The 19,469-nt window shown below is 37.7% G+C and overlaps 1 protein-coding gene across 2 annotated transcripts in view; it reads left to right on the top strand.

Annotated features, from left to right (window-relative positions):
- Positions 1 to 19,469, top strand: part of ATP7A (ATPase copper transporting alpha) — a 113,055-nt gene that overhangs the window by 73,970 nt on the left and 19,616 nt on the right. For both annotated transcript variants that reach the window (XM_056809363.1, XM_001363299.5), the window contains exons 3-9: positions 127 to 616; positions 1,106 to 1,831; positions 7,149 to 7,328; positions 14,374 to 14,537; positions 15,377 to 15,538; positions 18,882 to 18,958; positions 19,156 to 19,381. In XM_056809363.1, the coding sequence (XP_056665341.1) occupies positions 127 to 616; positions 1,106 to 1,831; positions 7,149 to 7,328; positions 14,374 to 14,537; positions 15,377 to 15,538; positions 18,882 to 18,958; positions 19,156 to 19,381 (2,025 nt within the window). The remainder of the gene's footprint in view (positions 1 to 126; positions 617 to 1,105; positions 1,832 to 7,148; positions 7,329 to 14,373; positions 14,538 to 15,376; positions 15,539 to 18,881; positions 18,959 to 19,155; positions 19,382 to 19,469) is intronic.

Below are 19,469 nucleotides of genomic sequence, written 5' to 3'. Positions count from 1 at the left end.
CTGCTCTGAGATAGAAAGGGTTGAGCACATTTTACTGATCTTGTTTGTGACACAATGACTTGGCATCTTAAAAATATTGGTCATATCACTTAACTAACACTGGCTTTCACAATTTTCTTCCCACAGGTTTCACTGGAAAAAAAAATTGCAACCATTATCTATGACTCCAGACTCCAAAATCCAGGATCACTGCAGGAAACTATTGATGATATGGGATTTGAGGCTTCCCTCCCTGATCCTAGCCCTCAACCTGTCCTCACTGACACTTTGGTTTTGACTAGTACTTCTTCACTGGCCCCATCATGGGACCAAGTCCAGAGCACATTGCTCAAGGCCAAGGGTGTAACAGATGTTCAGATTTCTCCGCAGCAAAACACAGCAGTGGTGACGATGATCCCTTCTGTCGTAAATGCCAGCCAGATAATCCAGTTGGTTCCTGGCATCAGCTTAGACACTGGAGCACCAGAAAGAAAGCCAGTTCCTAGTGAAGACACCAGCATGGCGCAGCCAAACGGAGTCATGCTGAAGATGAAAGTGGAAGGGATGACATGCCATTCATGTACAAGCACTATTGAAGGAAAAATTGGTAAACTGCTAGGTGTTCAGCGAATTAAAGGTAATTGTCTTGCTATTCTTTTTTTTTCTTTTTGAGTCCATGGAAAGGAGTGCTTTTTCCTTTTGAGTTTTGATCCTTCCCTTACCTCCATTCTTTCAGTGGGTATTGAAGTGATGGGACTGGGATGCTTACTAATTCTCTCACATTTGTATTCCAAACTGAATGTCAGTAAAGTTAATGCCTTTAATTAAAGGGTGGGGGATTCTCAGACCTCAACTGGATGATGGAGATGTGGGGGATGGGGCATCTAAGGAGTCAAGGGTTCATAAAGCATTTAGCAATTTGAGGATCCTGGTTACAACAGTCACTCTGCTTTACTCTATGACCATAGTAATACCTAAAGCTTCTTTGTTTTTCTGGAAAGGAAAAGAATATTTTATGAAAGGAGATGGGGAATGAGGGAGGAAAAATATATGTATTAAAGAATTAAACCCATTTTGGTTAGGAGAGGCCCAGGGACAACTAAATTATGTATTTTCTGTTTCCTAGTCTCCTTGGACAATCAAGAAGCAACTATTATATATCAGCCTCACCTTATTACAGCAGAGGAAATAAAAAAGCAGATCGAAGCTGTGGGTTTTCCAGCATTCATCAAAAAGCAGCCCAAGTACCTCACACTAGGAACCATTGACGTAGAGCGCCTAAAGAACACACCAGTCAAATCCAATGCGGGATCACAGCAAAAATGTTCCAAATCTCCTAAGGGCTCAGCTGCCACCTTCGTCATAGATGGCATGCATTGTCAGTCCTGTGTGTTCAATATTGAAAGCCATATCTCTGCACTCCCAGCTGTGAACAGCGTGGCAGTTTCTTTAGAAAGCAAATCTGCTATCGTGAAGTACAACCCCAAATTAATCACTCCAGATGCCTTGAGAAAAGCTATAGAAGCCATAGCACCAGGGCAATATAAAGTTAGTCTTGCCAGTGAGCGTCATGGCAGCCCTAATTCTCCAGTGATCCCTTTTCTCCAAAAGCCACATGGCAGTGGACCTAGCCAACCTTTGACTCAAGAAACTGTTATAAATATTGATGGTATGACTTGTAATTCTTGCGTGCAATCAATAGAAGGTGTCATATCGAAAAAAACTGGTGTGAAATGTATACGGGTCTCACTTACCAATAGCACTGGAATTATTGAATACGATCCCTTACTGACCTCTCCAGAAACCCTGAGGGAAGCAATAGAGGACATGGGATTTGATGCAACCTTAAAAGGTAATGAATTCCCTCTGCTACCTTTCCTTGGATACTTCAATGTCGGTTTATTTCCACTTGAGTGATTTTCTTGGTTTTTATCACATAGAAATGAGTCAGAGTATCACACTGAACAGAGCACTAGACTTGGTGTCAGGAAGATCCCAGGTTCAAATCCTGCTTCTAAGACTTACCAGCTGTGTGATCAAGAGTGTGCCACTTAACTTTCGGAGGCTTCAGTTTCCTCCTCTATAAGTTGAGGGGCTTGGACTAGATGGTCTCTAGCCCAGCTCTTATTCTATCCTATGTATGATTTGCAGTATTTATCTCAATCAGGTCCTCATGCTAAGATAAAATAATAACTGATCCTAACTGTTCTTTCTTAACTAGAACTGAATTAGTTAGTCCCTTTGAACTCTAGTCTTAAATATTATATATATATATATATATATATATATATATATATATATATATGTATACCCAGCAAAGGTGACCTGGTTCAAACTACTATCATTTTGAACTTGAATCAAACCAGGCTGAAAAAGAGAAACAGAAAATGTCCGGGTATACTTCTCTGATTTAAATATACTTGGAAAATCAGGTGGTATCTCCAAAACGAGCACAAAATTGGTTCTAGACTATGTGACTAATTTCTACTATCCTAGAGAGAACAGAAGTTGTCATGCAGAGATCTTCCCATTTTACCCTAACAGAAACTGAGACAAAGTAACATGTGAGTCCCTGATCCTCCGTACAGCAGATCCTCCATGGCAAGAAAATGGAAACCACTTCTTATTGACTGTTGAAGATATGAATGGCATGAAGTGACCTTTTCTTGGTGTTAATTCCACTCACTTTCATATAGAGGATTTCAAAAGATTTAGGTTCTGACACATATTCATTCCTCTCTTAGTAAAATCATGTGCAAAGACTAGAAGGTTTAGTACCTCTAATTCTGGAAATCTTACAAGATTAAAGGGATTTCACAGCAGTTATAAAGGAAAATAATTAAAGGGAAGTGTGGTATAATGGAAAGAGCCAGGAAATCCAAGTTCTAGTGCTAACTGCCTTTAATGAGCTCTGTGACCTTGGACAAGTTGCTTCCCTGGGCCTTCTTTTCCTTATCTGTATAATGAAGAGATTAGGCTAGAAGAGGTTTAAAGTTTCCTTCCATTCCAGAATTCAGTTCCATTCATCAAACACCAACTAGTTACTGATGTGGAAATTTTGGCTGTAACACTTGGTAAAATGAGGATCAGAGAAAGGGTTTTTGGGTAGAACATACTTTTGTTTCATCCAGCATTATTGGTATGCCATTTTCTGATTGCACTTACCCAGTCCCTTGCTTCATGAGAGGTTAACTTCAACAGATGAAACAGTTTAATTGTACATTTTTTAATTCCTTCATAAAATTTCTCAGTGATTATTTAGTTTGCAGGAGCACACAGAAAGTTCTTTCATGAATTTTTTGAACCTTTTCAATTACCTTTTCTGCTTGTTGTCCCCTACACTTGGCATTTCATCTCCTGCCTCTAGGCAGAGGCCTCCTAGACTCTACCACTTCTTCAAGGTTTAAATCACAAACTACCTTCTACAGGTTTTCTCTTGTGATCTCCCTCTTCAGTGGTTTTTAACCTTTCGGGGTGTTTTGCTTCTCTTCAGGGAAATCTATGGACCCTTTTCAGAATCATGGTTTTAAATAGTTTGAAGAAAATGCTAAAATTTAGCTAGAGATTAGTGAAACTAAATATGTAAATTTTCCCCCATCCAAATTCTTGGAGGTCCCAGGGTCACCCTGATTTCTCAGTATATACTATGCCCTAATACAGTGAAACTCCTTGTGGCCATGGCCTAGCACAGAGCTTAGTCAGAGATTAATAAATGCTCGTTGAATTGAATGCTAATACAGCCTTCTTTCATTCTGCTCAACTATCTCATTTGCCTAGAGAATAGCCAAATATTGGCTGTTTTATGGGCCTGAATTTGGAAGTTCTGCTGAGATGCTAAGCCTCTGTGACTTATTTTAAGATTCTGTTGCACTTATAGGGCAGCAAGGTGGCTCACTAGATAGAGATCCAGACGTGGAGATGGGAAGTCCTGGGTTCAAAATAAATAAAAAGAAAAAAATCAATGAATCTGGGGCAGCTAGGTGGATGGAGAGATAGACCTGGAGATGGGACGACCTGGGTTCAAATTTGGCCTCAGACACTGCCTATCTGTGTGACCCTGGGCAAGTCACTTAACGCCAGTTGCTTAGCCCTTACTGATCTTCTACCTTGAAACCAATACTTAGTATCAATTCTAAGACAGAAAGTAAGGGTTTATTAAAAAAATTTCTATTGCACTTAAAAAGTGTCAAAACTGCAGCAAAATAACTATATTAGTCTCTTGGAGTTGAAATAACCCAGTTAATCTGGAAGAAAAAACTCTTAAGTGATTGTCATTATTAATTTTTTTGCATTAATAAGGTTTCTGAATAATTATTGGTAATTTTGAAGGAATGAGGGAGCTTTAAAGTAAAATTAAGATAAGAATTAAACTGGGTTAACACATTGGCTTGGGTAAACTATTGCCTTTGAAAATGAAATTCCTTTTGGAATTTTTTTCCCTGGCAACTCTGGTATTACTTGGTATTCCTCCTGGGTACTAAATAGCAGGCTAGGGCCTTCAGTTCTTTAGGATGTTTTCCCATGACCAGGAAAGTATCAAAGACCCTGGAAGAATCTAGTTCCATATACTTGAGGGAATGACTGGAGCATTTGCAAGAATTTGAACAAAATGCAGTCTCTTGCACACCAACTCAGCTACAGAAGAGTACCAGGTAGGCCCCAACCAGTTGTCCATGAGGAAAAGACTACATAGGGCCATTAGTGGCCGATTCAATTTCTTGGTTTTCTTCACTTATACCAAATCATTGCAGGTATAGGGGTAGGTTACGGTTGATCCTCACCCTCATAGGTGTTGGTCGATTCTTGAAAGAAGGGTGGGAATACAGGGAAGTACATTAGATGGGGATTTCCTGAGACTTCAAGGGAGATTGGAGGCTTCCCTCTCATCCTGAGTGGTGAAAGACTGAAGCAAAATTCTCTGCCCTTTATCTTGCAGCAGGGAATTAATTACTGCTAATCTGCTGAGGATTCTTCCCAAATGTCCTCTGCTCTGATACCTGCTGCTCTTAATGAATATTCCCTGTGTTTCCTTAGAGAAGTAAACACTTGATCATGCATTGCCCAATTTTTTAGAGTTAGTTAAAAGCCTGGACTTGTTAATTCCCCTACTATTTTTGGCTTTCAGGTGGTATATTTATTTTTGCTTATTAGTCAGAGATAATTAGGGGGAAAATGTTGTTTCCAAAAAATGTAGTCTTATTGGTTAGATGCTGGTGAAGAATTAGGAATCCTCAAATCTTAGTTTGACCTTTACAAACCCCAACTCATTGTTGGGATGGTGATCAGTGGACCTTGTAATGAGGATAACATTTTCAGCTGCTTATTTTATAATTTAAATGTACAATTTGCATGTGGAAATTAGGAAGGATATTAAAAAAACTGCTGTGTAGGTAAGGGGATTTGGTTGAATGGGATGGTAATCACAGAGTCTTTTCACTCAACTCTAAGCTTATAGCCTCCTAGAAGGTGGAGTTATCTCAGATTTCAGTGTATCATATATTAAGAGCCGGAGGAATCTTAAAAGATCAGTTAGTCTCTTTTTACAGGTAAGTAAACAGAGGTCAAGAGATGATAAGTCCATGATCAAGCAGGTTGTAAATAAGTAGCAGAACTAGGATTTAAACCCAGTTTCAGGACCTCTAGTTCCTTGCCACCTAGGCTTGTCTTTGCTACTTCAAAGTTAGTTCATATAACTAAGCCATCAAGAGATTATTAAAAAGCATTTATGAAATAATTTCTACTTTTTCTCTACCTTCTATTTACTTAGTGGTATGATCTTTTTCAGTTTTCTTCTTTAAATTTTATCTTTTTGTCTACTTAAAAGCCCCTCAAGGGTCTGGAGAATGTTTTTCTAATGTGATTTTGATATCACAATAGGGATATCACTTATTTGCTTGAGGGGGAGAGACAAGAGGGAACTCCTAAGATCTTATCAGGTAACTAGAGAAGGATCAATGAGACTGATGCTTATTTTACTTAAAACCCTCACATCTTTGCTTCTGTAGGGGCATTGTACATATTAATACAATCATTAAAAGTAATTTTGACAGGCCCAGAGATGGGAGGTTCAAATCTGGCCTCAGACACTTCCTAGCTGTGTGACTCTGGGCAAGTCATTTGACCCCCCATTGCCTAGCCCTTGCCACTCTTCTACCTTGGAACCAATATGCTCTATTGATTCTAAGAGGGAAGGTAAGGGTTTTTTTTAAAAAAAAGTAATTTTGAAAAGTTCTCCTTATCTATCTATCCTCATTTAATTTATCTACTAGCTAACTTCTAAGAGGATGGCAATGGTTGGAAGAGTTCCATAGGATTATGTCTGTGCTTTTTTGATATTTAAGATTCCACTTGGACAGGTGTGGATAGTAAGGAAATGGGGAGTTGGGAGTGATGGAAAGATACCAAACTGGCCAGCAGTCACTTAATGACTTTCAAGGTTGCCTTATTGGTTTTTTCAGTACTTGGAAGTAGCTTAGTGATATATGCATAGTCAAATAGCAAGGAAGCATCTCTGCTGGTGTGGTCAACCTTTTGTAGTATGAGCACATTTTTTCTAACATCAAGCAATCACATAAAAGTTGTACTTTTAATATCTGTTGATTTAGAATGTGTAAACTAATCAAAGATTAATATTTAGGATCCCTTTAAATGAATTTGCTGCATATTGACCACAATAGCATATATATATATATATATATATATATATATATATATATATTTGGAAAACTACATATGTGTAGGGCATTCTGTCTCGGGAAGGTATATATATTTTTTGAAACCCTTACCTTCTGTCTTAGAATCAATACTAAATATTGGTCCCAAGGCAGAAGAGTGATAAGGGCTGGGTAATTGAGGTTAAATAACTTTCCCAAGGTCAGATAACTAGGAAGTTTCTGAGGCCAGATTTAAATTCAGGACCTCCCATCACCAGGCCTGGCTCTTTATCCATTGAGCCATCAACAGCCCTAGAAGGTATATCATTAATGAAATGGGGCCCTTGCAATAACTCCTTGGCTCCCCAATGTTCATTGGCCCACAGGTTGGGAACCACTGGTATAGTCAATAAGCCTTTTGGTGTAACACTCCAAAAAAGCAAACACTATTTCCCGTGGTGCCAGGAATGGAACTTTTATTTTTTTAATAGTATTTATTGGAAATGTTGCTTTTAGATTCTGATAAAGAAACATTCGGCAAGACAGCAATACGGACTCACAGTAAAGAAGAGACAAAACCTCTAATCCATGATAAGGAGGAGGCAAAGACTCCAGCCAAATGTTACATTCAGGTCACTGGCATGACCTGTGCTTCCTGTGTGGCAAACATTGAAAGGAACCTCCGACGAGAAGAAGGTGAGCAATCTAGTAAAGTGCTCATTCTATTAACTTTGAGCTCCTCTGTCCTTTTTGTGGTGCTAAGAATCTTTTTTGATGCCAGAGACCGGTCTGAGCCATTCTTCTTGATCTCTTTGCAGGATTTTTAGTCATGTCCTGCTTCCTTGTGGCTGTTCTCCAAGTATCTGTCCTGGGCTCTCTTCTTTTTCTTCCTCTTTCAGCACTCTCTCCCCCAGTGATCTCATTAGCTCCCTCAGATTCAACTGTTATCTCCCAGATCTCCACATAAAACTCATCTCCAAAAATTTTCATAACAAAAACCTCTGACAAAGGTCTAATTTCTCAAATTTATAAGGAGCTAAGTCAATTATACAAAAAATCAAGCCATTCCCCAATTGACAAATGGTCAAGGGACATAAATAGGCAATTTTCAGATAAATCAAAATTATCAATAAGCACATGAAAAAGTGTTCTAAATCCCTCATGATTAGAGAAATCTAAATCAAATCAATGCTGAGGTACCACCTCACACCTAGCACATTGGCCAATATGAAAGTAAAAGAAAATAATAAATATTGGAGGGGTTGTGGCAAAGTTGGGACACTAATGCATTGCTGGTGGAGTTGTGAATTGGTCCAACCATTCTGGAGAGCAATTTGGAATTCTGACCAAAGGGATTTAAAAGACTATCGGCCCTTTGATCCAGCCATAGCACTGATGGGTTTGTACTCCAAAGAGATAATAAGGAAGAAGACTTGTGCAAGAATATTCATAGCTGTGCTCTTTGTGGTGGCAAAAAATTGCAAAATGAGGGGATGCCCTTTGGTTGGGGAATGACTGAACTTTTGTTCAGTTGTGGTATCTGTTGTGGTATCTGATGGTGATGGAATACTATTGTGCTATAAGGAATGAGGAACTGGAGGAATTCTATATGAACTGGAAGAACCTCCAGGAACTGGTGCAGAGTGAAATGAGAACATTATACACAGAAAGTGAAACACTGTGGAACAATACAATGCAATGGACTTTGCTAATATAAGACAATCCCAAGGGATTTATGAGAAAGAATGCTATTCACATCGAGAGAGAGAACTGTGGGAGTAAAAACACAGAAGAAAAACAAATAAACATTTGTTTATATGGATATATGATTTGGGGTTTTGGTTCTAAAAGATTGCTCTATTGCAAAAAATAATAATATGGAAATAGGTATAAGTGATAGCATTTGTATAACCCAGTAGAAGTGCTTATTGGATCCAGGATGGGAGAGGGTAGAGGGGAGAGAAAGAAAATGAAATATGTAAACATGGAAAAAACATTCTAAAAATTAAAAAAAAACTTCTCCCTCTTGAACTCCAGGATTCCTTATCCAGCTGTCTGTTTGACTTCTCCAGCTGGAGGTCCTCTTACTTATCTAGTCTATTACATTCTCATATCACAATTTGTTCAGCCATTTCAAAATCAATTGGTGCCCACTTTGTTTCCAAACCTTTACTATGACAGAAAAAAGGAAAGAAAGAAAAGAAAGAAAGGGGGGAAAGAGATGCTGTGAATCTTTTTATATACTGGACCTTTCTATTGTCTTTGATGTCTGTGGTTGAACTGTCCTTTGAAACAGTGATGCTCTTGGATTTTGGAGGAGTAGGGTCTTTTCTGTCCTATCCCTGAAAGACTCTTGACTGCTGGCCTTTGTGAGTTCCTGTCTGCTTTTTATAGTTTTGTCTTTTGTTCCTTACTTTCACTCCTTAGTATTGTGGGCTGGAAAACCAGATTGAGGAAGTTACTGTGCCCATCTGGGCCTCATTTCCTCATCAGTAAAATGAGGGGATTGGACTAGATGGCCTTGAAGGCCATTTCCAGCTCTATATCTAAGATCTGAGGATATTACACTCAATATTTCCAAAAGAGAACTCCTATTTCACCCTAAACTTTTAATTCTCACCTCCTAACTTCCTTGTTTTTGTCAAGGACATCACCCTTCTTCCAGTTACAAAGTTCACAACCCTAGGGATCATTCTTGACTTTTCACTCCTACTCCCTCCCCATATTTAATCATTTGTCAAGTCTTGTTTCCACTTCCTCAAAATCTCTCACATCCATTCCATTCTCATGCCTGTCAGCACAAACACCCTAGTCCAGGCTGCTTAGTCTCTGTCTCTCTGTCTCTGTCTCTGTCTCTGTCTCTATCTCTGTCTCTGTCTGTCTGTCTGTCTCTCTTTCCGTCTCTCCCTCTCCCTCTCCCTTTTCCTCCCTCTCTCCCTCCCTTTTTCTCTCTTCTATAATAAAATAAATTAAGTTAAATCTTCTCTACAATTGACCCTCCACAAATTGCCATGTTGCTATTGCCTGGACCTGACCATGTCATTCCATTGCTTCAGAATCTTTAGAATAAAATATAAACTAGGGGGCAACTGGGTAGCTCAGTGGATTGAGGGCCAGGAATAGAGATGGGATGTCCTAGGTTCAAATCTGGCTTCAGACATTTCCTAGCTGTGTGACCCTGTGCAAGTCCCTTGACCCCCATTGCCTAGCTCTTACCACTCTTCTGCCTTAGAACCAATACATAATATTGATTCCAAGGTGGAAGGTAAGGGTTTTTTAAAAAAAAATTTAAATAAAATATAAACTTCTATTTGGCATTTTAAACTCTTTACAATCTGGCTCTAGCCTATATTTCCAGGTTAATTATACATTAGTTGTCCTCATGTACTCTGCACTTCAGCCAAACTGGTCTACAAGTATTCATAGTCAAGCAAAACAAATTCTCACATTGGATATGCCCAAAAATACATGTGTCATTCTGCATCTCAAGTTCATTACCTCTCTCTCAGGAAGTATATAGCCTATTTCATCATCGTCTAGAGTCATGACTGTTCAAAGATCAGCATTCTTAAGTCTTTCAAGTTTGTTTTTCTTTATAGTATTGTTATCATTATATAAATTATTTTCTTGGTTCTACTCACTTCACTCTGGATAATTTCATACAAGTCGTCCTAGATTTCTCCAAAACTGTCCCTTTCATAATTTTTTTATGATGCAATAATATTCCTTTACATAGATGTACCATCAACAAATGATATATCATCATTTGTTCAGCCATTCCCCAATTGTGAGGCACCCCACTTAGTTTCTAGTTCTTTGCTACCATCAAAAGAACAGTATAGGGGGCAACTGGGTAGCACAGTGGATTGAGAACCAGGCCTAGAGATGGGAGGTCCTAGGTTCAAATCTGACCTCAGACACTTCCCAGCTGTGTGACCCTGGGCAAGTCCCTTGACCCCAGTTGCCTAGCCCTTACCACTCTTCTGCCTTGGAGCCAATACACCGTATTGACTCCAAGATGGAAGGTAAAGGTTTAAAAAAAGTAGTATAAATATATTTTTTGAAATTTTTATTTAATTAATTTAGAATATTTTTCCATGGTTACTTTGAGAGCCGAGCCAGCGGTCTCTCAGAGGGGAGGGTTCTTCTGTCTAGAGTGTGATAATTCAGTCAGGTAAATGATGAGAGGCACTGTATGCTCAATATGTGTCAGGCATCACACAGTGTTCTGCCATGGCACAGAGGTTGGTTTATTTTATAGGTTCAGTGAGTACATACTTTTCTGGCACACAATCATTTTTCAACATACATGTTTCCATAGAACCTAACAACAGACGAGAAACATAAGGAGATAGTCAACAAAACATTATTGCTATAACAGAAATAGAGATGAATGACATAAACAGGGTGATCTGGAGGTTAGTTCCCCTTGACCTAAGTAATGACCAATTAGGGGAATCATTGTTACTTTTGGTCAGCTTTCACAATCAATCACAATTACTTAGGAGATGGGTAACAAAACATTTTGTAGCCAGGTACAGGGTTTAAGGGTAATTTAAGACAGATCAGAATTGGGATTTTCTTCAATTTCCAAGTTGTATATTTCTTGTTTGATTCAGACACCTGGCAAGGTTGCTCGGTTATGTAACACATCATTGGAGTATGTCCTGTGTACCTGGGCTTGAAGGTGATTGATGTTCTTGGTTTGCCTGGCTTAAAATGGGAATGAATGTAACTCTGTGGAGAGGGAAAGGAGGGGGGTAATGGGTAATAATCTTTAGGTTTTAATTCTGTGAATGTAACCTTTTAGGGTAATAATCTAGGGGGATTAAGGTGGGATATATATGTGTTAACTTTATAAGTATTTGCTCTCATATTATTTCTCCTCTATTGGGGAGAGAACAATAATCGTAACAATTCCATTAGTAGGGGAAGTTAGAGGGAGAAGTCACACAGAATGGGGTTCAGTGGGTGCCTTATTTTCTGGGGGCTGCTTTTCAGTCTCCATTTCCCCAGAGTGTGACTTTGTCAGACAGCAGGAGTGTGATGGCTCTCCACAGGTTACAAGATTCATGTTTTTTCCCTGACCTTCCCCAACCCCCCTCCCGTAGCCAATGCACAATTCCTCTGGGTTTTACATGTGTCATTGATCAAGACCCATTTCTTTACCATTAATATTTGCACCAGGTTGATCACCCAGAGTCCATATTCCCAATCATATCCCCATCAACCCTTGTCATTGAGCAGTTGTTTTTCTTCTGTGTTTCTACTTCCACAGTTCTTCCTCTGACTGTAGATAGCATTCTTTCCCATAGAGTATATTTTTACACATAACAATTCCTTTTTTTCTTTCCTTGATTTCTTTGGGGGTATAGGCCTAGTAGTTGTATTATTAGGTTATAGGTTATGCACAGTTTAGTAACTTTTAAGACATGGTTCCAAATTGCTTTTCACAGATCCATTAAGTGTATTATTATTCTTGTTTTCCCACAATCTTTCCAAAATTATTTTCCTTCTTTTTGCCAGCTTTGTTAATTTGTTGGGTATGAAGTGGTACCTCAGAGTTCTTTTAATTCATATTTGTTTATTAGTGATATAGAACATTTTCCCATGTGGCCTTTGATAGCTTATATTTCTTCTTTTGAAAACTTCCTGTTCATATCATTTTACCATTTATCTGTTGGGGAATTACCCTACTCACTATTGCCTTCATACAATATTCCATTTCCCACCTCTGTGCCTTGCATATTTTGTCCCCCATGTCTAAAATGTTTTACCACTTTGTCTTTGTTTATTGTAACTCCTTTATAAATTCAGCTAAATACCATCCCTCTCAATTTGCTTTTTCTGATTTTTCCATTTGTTATGTCATCTTATCAATTTGTATTTATTTTGTATATAGTCTATATTTGGAGCAGCTAGGTGATCCAGTAGACCTAGAGTCAGAAATATTCATGTTCTTGAGTTCAAATCCGGCCTCAGACAAATAGCACTGTGACTGTGGGCAAGTCACTTAAGTTTGTTTGTTTTGGTTCCTCATCTGTAAAATGGGCTGGAGAAAAAAACGGTAAACCACTCCAGGATATTTGCCTAGAAATTCTCCAAATAGGGTCAAAAGAGTCAGCCACAACTAAAACAAATAAATGAGAAAAGTCTATTTTTACTCATTTGTAAACCTATTTTTCCTACAGTAGCTTATAAGCTTCTCGGGGGTAAGGATGATTTTTCTGTTTTTGTTTCTGTCTATGTCTGACATCTAATAAGTATTTGATAAATGCTTGTTGATATATTAATTAGAGAGATGAGACAAGTCACATTAGTACAGGTTTATATTTAAGTATATGATAGCTGTTTTACCAGCAAATTTCTTCCATTAACAATCTGTGTATCTGGGAATTTGAAGTATGGATTACCTTTTAGATAATCTAATATACTAAGACTTAGATGAACTGATGCAAAGTGAAGTGAGCAGAACCAGGAAAACATTGTATACAGTAACAGCAGCATCATAAAATGGTCAACTGTGAATGATTTAGGTATTCTCAGCAAATCAGTGATCCAAGAGAATTCTGAAGGACTTATCCTTCTGCTTCCTGAGAAAGAACTGATAGAGGCTGAATGTAGATATTTTAAAACTATTTTTCTTGTGTTTTTTCTCTATATTTTCTTTTGCAACATGACTAATATGGAAATATATTTGGCATGACTTCAAATGTATATTCTACATAAAATTGCTTGCCTTCTCAAGGGATAGAAGGGAAAGAGAGGGAATTTGGAATGCAAAGTCTTAAAAACTGAATGTTAAATTTTTTTTATATGTAATTGAGAAAAATAAAAAAAAAAGATGACTCTAACATACTTCCAGACAACAGGATAGTAGAATCTAAAAAAAGTTTTATTTGATAATATGACAGGATTTACACCGCTTCTTTTTTGGTTATCTTGCTACTTTTAGCAATTGCATTCAACAAATTCAATTGAACACATATGATTAAGCTCTTACTGTGCCACTGAGATATAAAGATTAGATAAGACCCGGGCCCTGACCTTATGCAGAGCAATCATTAGAAGACCATTTCTGATGGAGCACTGCCTCAATTAGTAGTCATTTGTTTTTCTTAAAGGAAAAGTTTTTTTAATCAAGTTCTGACTTCTTCCCTCTGTTTGGTTTCTCAAGATATATAAGTTCCTTTTTTTAAAAAATTAAATTTAAAAATTTAAAACATATTTTATTTTCCCAATCACATGTAATAACATTTTTCCTCATCCATTTACTGAAATTATAAGATCCAGATTGTCTCTCTCCCTCCCTGTCTCTTCCCTTCCCCCTCCTGGGAGATGGTAAGCAATTGATCTGGGTTATATGTGTATTATCATGAAGAACATATTTCTATATTGTTCATTGTTGTAAGAGAATACTCACATAAAACCAAAGTAAAAATGCAAACTAAAATGAAAAAGAGTATGCTCTGATCTGCATTCTGATTCTAGCATTTCTGTCTCTGGAGTTGGATAACATTCTTTGTCATAAGTATGTAGGTTCCTTTTTTTAATAGAGCCCTCAACTAATTAACCAGTTGGTCTTTGTTTTGAGCATTGAGGTTAATTTTTCTAGTTTAATTTGAGACACTTTGTACCATTGGTCTTAGTTTTAACTGAAAACCAATTAAAAGCCAATTATAAAAATCTTCCTTTTCTGTAGGTATTATGTTATCTGTATTTTTTATATTAATATTCCCAGGAATATATTCTGTGCTTGTGGCCCTGATGGCTGGTAAGGCAGAAGTAAGATACAATGCTGCTCTCGTGCAGCCCCCAATGATAGCAGAATTCATCAAGGAACTTGGGTTTGGAGCTGTGGTGATGGAAAATGCTGGTGAAGGGGATGGAGTTCTGGAACTTATTGTAAGTAAGACCTTTAAAGTCTTCCATGGAATACTTAGGGATGATTCAGCATAGAGACACAAAGGGTTGGAAAAATCAAACTTCAAAGAAAAGGCTAAAGGAATTGGGATTACCCAGTCTGCAAAAGGGACTAAGACTATTTAATGACAGGCTATAAATGATATGGGTGAAGGGTTATTCTCCAAAGGAGGGTGGCTGGGTCTGTTGTCATATCCAGGAAGAATCAAAACAAGAAGAAATTAACTTGAGCTGTAACATGAAGGATTTGAATTGGACATTGGGAAGAATGTCATGGCACAGTTTTTAGAGAAAAGAATGGGTAGGTAACCAGGACAGGTTGCAGAATCTCTTTCTTTTAAAAAGCGGAGAGATTCTCATTTGTTGATGATCTGTCTCCACTATACATGCATGAGTCTTTTGGGGGATAACTGTCCATTTTTTTTTTATTATTTAATTTAAGAGGAAAAACACAGTTCCTTATTTTGACAACATCTTGCAAGCTGTTTTATGAGACATAGATTAAAGCTGGGAGATTGGTCCAGATGATTAGATTTTTAAAAAACCCCTAAAATTTAGGTGAATAACAGTCTACTGCATGTTAATACTCAGTATATTTCAATAAGCATCTCTGAATAGTACCAGACAGAACCTAGGTTACAGGGAATTATACACACAAGCACAGACATGCACACGTACATATCTATGAAAATAGATTGCCACCTGCTGGTTGTATAAAATGTTGTCTTATGTACAGCTGTGACTTTTCCAGAAATTAGCCATAATGCAATATCCAACAAAAGGTTATATGCCTTAAAGAGCTGAATGCTTATATTTAACAGGTGAGAGGAATGACTTGTGCTTCCTGTGTGCATAAAATCGAATCTACTCTTATGAAAACCAGAGGGATCTTCTACTGCTCTGTAGCGCTGGCTACGAATAAAGCACATATCAAATATGATCCAGAGGTTATTGGTCCGAGAGATGTTATCAATATAATACAAGTAAGTACCAAGATTTTACTTTTCTCTATTATTTAGTTAGTCTTCAACCAGAGCTTTCTTACATACCATCTGATTTGCTCAGCTCAAGATTTCTCACTTATTCCACTTAATATTGAATTGTAATCTGGAATAATTATAGCTGAATTAACCAATTCCCTGACAATCTGCTAGAATCATACTCTTCTGACTGGACAGCAGAGTAGGAACCTAGGGTACTTTATGTGGCCCTTCATATTTCTCTTGATGACAATTGTCTCCAAATTCAGTTGTAACAACTTTTGAATTAGCTGACTTTCCACACTCTCTCTGGTGGGATCCCCTTGTCTCCCTTTGCTCTTGCCACCCCTCTTTCTTCTGGTCTTCCTAGTCAAAAAAGAGCAAGACCATAGAGACATTTATCAGGTATACAACAAAGATATCTCTCTCTATTGATCATGGTTAGCCTTGAAAATGAAAGAAATTGGTAGTAAAAAAAAATTTTGGTATGAGGGATTTTTCATGGCTATCTCTTGACTGGGCAGGGGTGGGATTTTTCTTTTGGGGGGGGGGTGTATGCGTGTGTGTGCACATGAAAGTCTATAACTATTACTTGTGCATCAGAAAAAGGAATTGAAAGCCCAAACGCTTATCCATATAGTGGATTTCTCCTTAATCCATCAACAATTCTGTTCACCTCAAAAAGAGGAGATTAGTAGCAAAAAAGCTTATTTAAACAAAACCATTAAAACAAACTTCTTCCTATAACAAAAACATAGCCAAGCCCCAACTTATAATAGCAATTTTCTTTTTTTTCTTTTTTAGGTTTTAGAGATGTTTTTTCAGCTTTTCAGCATAGAAATTAAACCAATATATTGAACCAAATCACTAAGCCCTCTTTCCTTTGTAACAAAGAAAAACAGTTAAGCAAAACCAAAAGTCCTGGTCTGACAGTATGTGCAACATTATGTTCCCATAGTCCTCCACCTCTCCCCTGAAAGGACGGAGTTATGTTTCCTCTACTTCGAGGAGCAAGATTGGTCATTGCAATTACTCTAGTTCAGCTTCCTTTTCCTGCTGTTTTCATTAACATCATTGTAGTCATTTCTGTTAGCTTTTGTTTTATTGGTTCTATGTATTTCATTCTGTTTCACTTCAAAAGGAGCTAATCAGTTTTTTTAAATTCCTCATATTGTTTCTTATGGCCTTTTACAGTTATATAGCACAATTAAATTCAGGCCACAATTTGTCTAGCTGTTCCTCAGTTGATGGCTAACACTTATATAACTCTTTAAGGTTTGCAAAGTGCTTTGCAAAGTTATCTCATCGCCATAGCAACTCTGGAAGATGGGTGCTATTATTAGCTCCATTTTCCATTTGAGGAGACTGAGGCAAGCAGAGTTTCAATGACTTTCCCACCCCAGAGTCTCACAGCGAATAAGTATCTGAGGCTGGATTTGAAATCAGGTCTTCCTGATTCCAGGTACAGAATACAACCCACTCCACCTCCAACTACCATTTTTAACCTTGGTATATATGCCTAGTATTGGGATTAATGGACTAAAGGGTATGAACAGTTAAGTGACTCTTAAACATTGTGAAATTGTTTTACTGAGAGGTCAGACCAATGAATTCACAGCTCCTTAAGGTGTATATCAGCAAACCTGTGTACCATAGGCCCTCTGACAATGACTATTTGCATCTTTTATGAAGTGAAATCTCAGCATTGTTTAAATTTTCATTCTCTTGATACTAGTGCTTTGGAGCATTTTTCATGAACATCATTGTTCATTTATCTATTTCAAGTAGTATTCAGTAAAACAAACTCTATATCATTGATTCTCGGCCTTTTTGAGTATGAGAACTCCTTTTTAATATAAAAAAATTTGGCAGATTCCTACAGAGAAAAGTTACCATCTGTTGATTAACCAAAATTGATATAACAAAAAGCAACTGAGTTCAGTAAGCCTCATCCCTGTGCTCCCTGTCCTTGGGCCACAGGTTGGGGGTTCCTGCTCACAAGCATTGACACTTGTCACACTGGGACTTGATATGGACTCATGACTTTTTGTTCTCATGGAATTTAACTGAAACATTTGCAGAACGTAGTGAAGGGGAGAGGTGTTAGGGAAGAGTACACTGCCCCTTGCACACAGGGATAAAGAAAGTGCTACTAATACTGGTGCCATGCTACTCTGCAGAGGAGTTTTCTCATCTCTCCCTCCACTTCATAGAATCTTTGGGCTTCATTGTGAAAGACCATTCTATTATTTATTGTCTAATTCTGAGCATGACAACTCTTGGCTTTTTCAAAACCAAATTTACCAATTCATGTAAAAAGTACCTAATCCCAGGTGTTGAATAAGGAGACATGATGGATGGCAAAAGCTCTTTGGCAGTAAAATAGCAATAACAACAACAATGGATATTTATACAGCAGGGAGGTTTGAAGAGTACTTTAAATATGTTATCTAACATTAATAATAACCTAGTGAGATGATTATCACAGGCATTCCATTATTATTTTCACTTTGTAGAGAGTATTGTTCACTTCAAAGATGTGGCCACCCAGCTAGTGTCAGGGTCAGGAGGGGAGCTTGGTCTTCTCCCCCTGCCCCCTTATTCTAAAGAAATGTAAGCAGACTTTATCCCCAAATATTGAAAAAAAAATTTTTTGCTGCCTATCATCATGATTGTTGCTGTCATCTGATATGGCTTAGTTGTCTGGTTCCTTTCATTCCCCTTTCTTTTTCATTGTCACAGAATGATTTTTGCAAGTGATCTTTTCCTGAGATACTAAGAATAGCAGCTGGTGCACAAGGAATGCACTGGTCCTATAGTTAGTATACCACCAAATTTAGGTTTATGACTCACTGGTCCTTGTTTATACTGAGGATATGTGATTATATATCTGTATGATAGGTGCACATTGGAGAATTGGTTAATAGAGAGCACCATCAGCCTTCTCCACCCTCCTGTTGACCCAATTTTTTAACTACTGCCCTCATTAGGTCTTCAAAACATAGGTATAGGAAAACATGCCAAAGTGACAAATCATGCTTTCATGCTTATTTCTAATTGTTTGACTTGGTAGGAAGAGGGGAGATATAACTACCTTTTGATGAGTGGAACATCATTAATAAATGATGTCCTTTAGTTGGATAAACCAACTGGGTGGAGAACTAAAAGATAAAGACTAAGTACAATGCCCTCATTTTGATGAAAGATTATTAAACATCAATTATTTCCTATTAGGGGAAATTCTCATCCCTTTGAGAAAATATGATGAATATAATTTACATGAAAGCCTGGTTAAAAATCTCCCTGGTAGCATATTTTGAAAGTGGTTTCTCTTATCTTTCTTTAGAATTTAGGTTTCGAAGCATCTTTAGTCAAGAAGGATCGATCAGCAAGCCACCTTGACCATAAGCGAGAAATCCAGCAGTGAGTACTTCTGAGTGTCTCATTTGTTACAGTTTTGGAAAGAATTCTCATTAAATATTGGCATCCATGCTTGAATAACAGATGCCAATATTTTCACAGGTGGAGGGGTCACAGGTTGTTGTCTCTGTGTATCACATGTGATCTATAATTGTTGGCTACCTCCAAAAAAAAGTTTTCCTTATTTTTTTTATTTCAAGGTGGAAACGAGCCTTCCTTGTGAGTCTATTTTTCTGTATTCCTGTGATGGGGCTGATGATTTATATGATGATTATGGACCACCACCTAACTAGCACTCACCAGCATCACAATTTGAGTCAGGAAGAAATGGCAAGCTATCACTCAGCGATGTTTCTGGAGCGCCAGATCCTGCCAGGGCTGTCTGTCATGAATTTGCTGTCCTTTTTATTGTGTATACCTGTTCAGGCAAGTGAAATATGCTGGATATTTTTGTGTACTGTGAAAACAATCAAAGAACTTCTGACATAGAAGATTATTTCCAAATGTAAGCTGG

The sequence above is a fragment of the Monodelphis domestica genome, chromosome X, assembly GCF_027887165.1.
Source record: "Monodelphis domestica isolate mMonDom1 chromosome X, mMonDom1.pri, whole genome shotgun sequence".
Classification (NCBI taxonomy): Eukaryota; Metazoa; Chordata; class Mammalia; order Didelphimorphia; family Didelphidae; genus Monodelphis; species Monodelphis domestica.
This window is presented reverse-complemented; position numbering and strand designations above follow the sequence as displayed.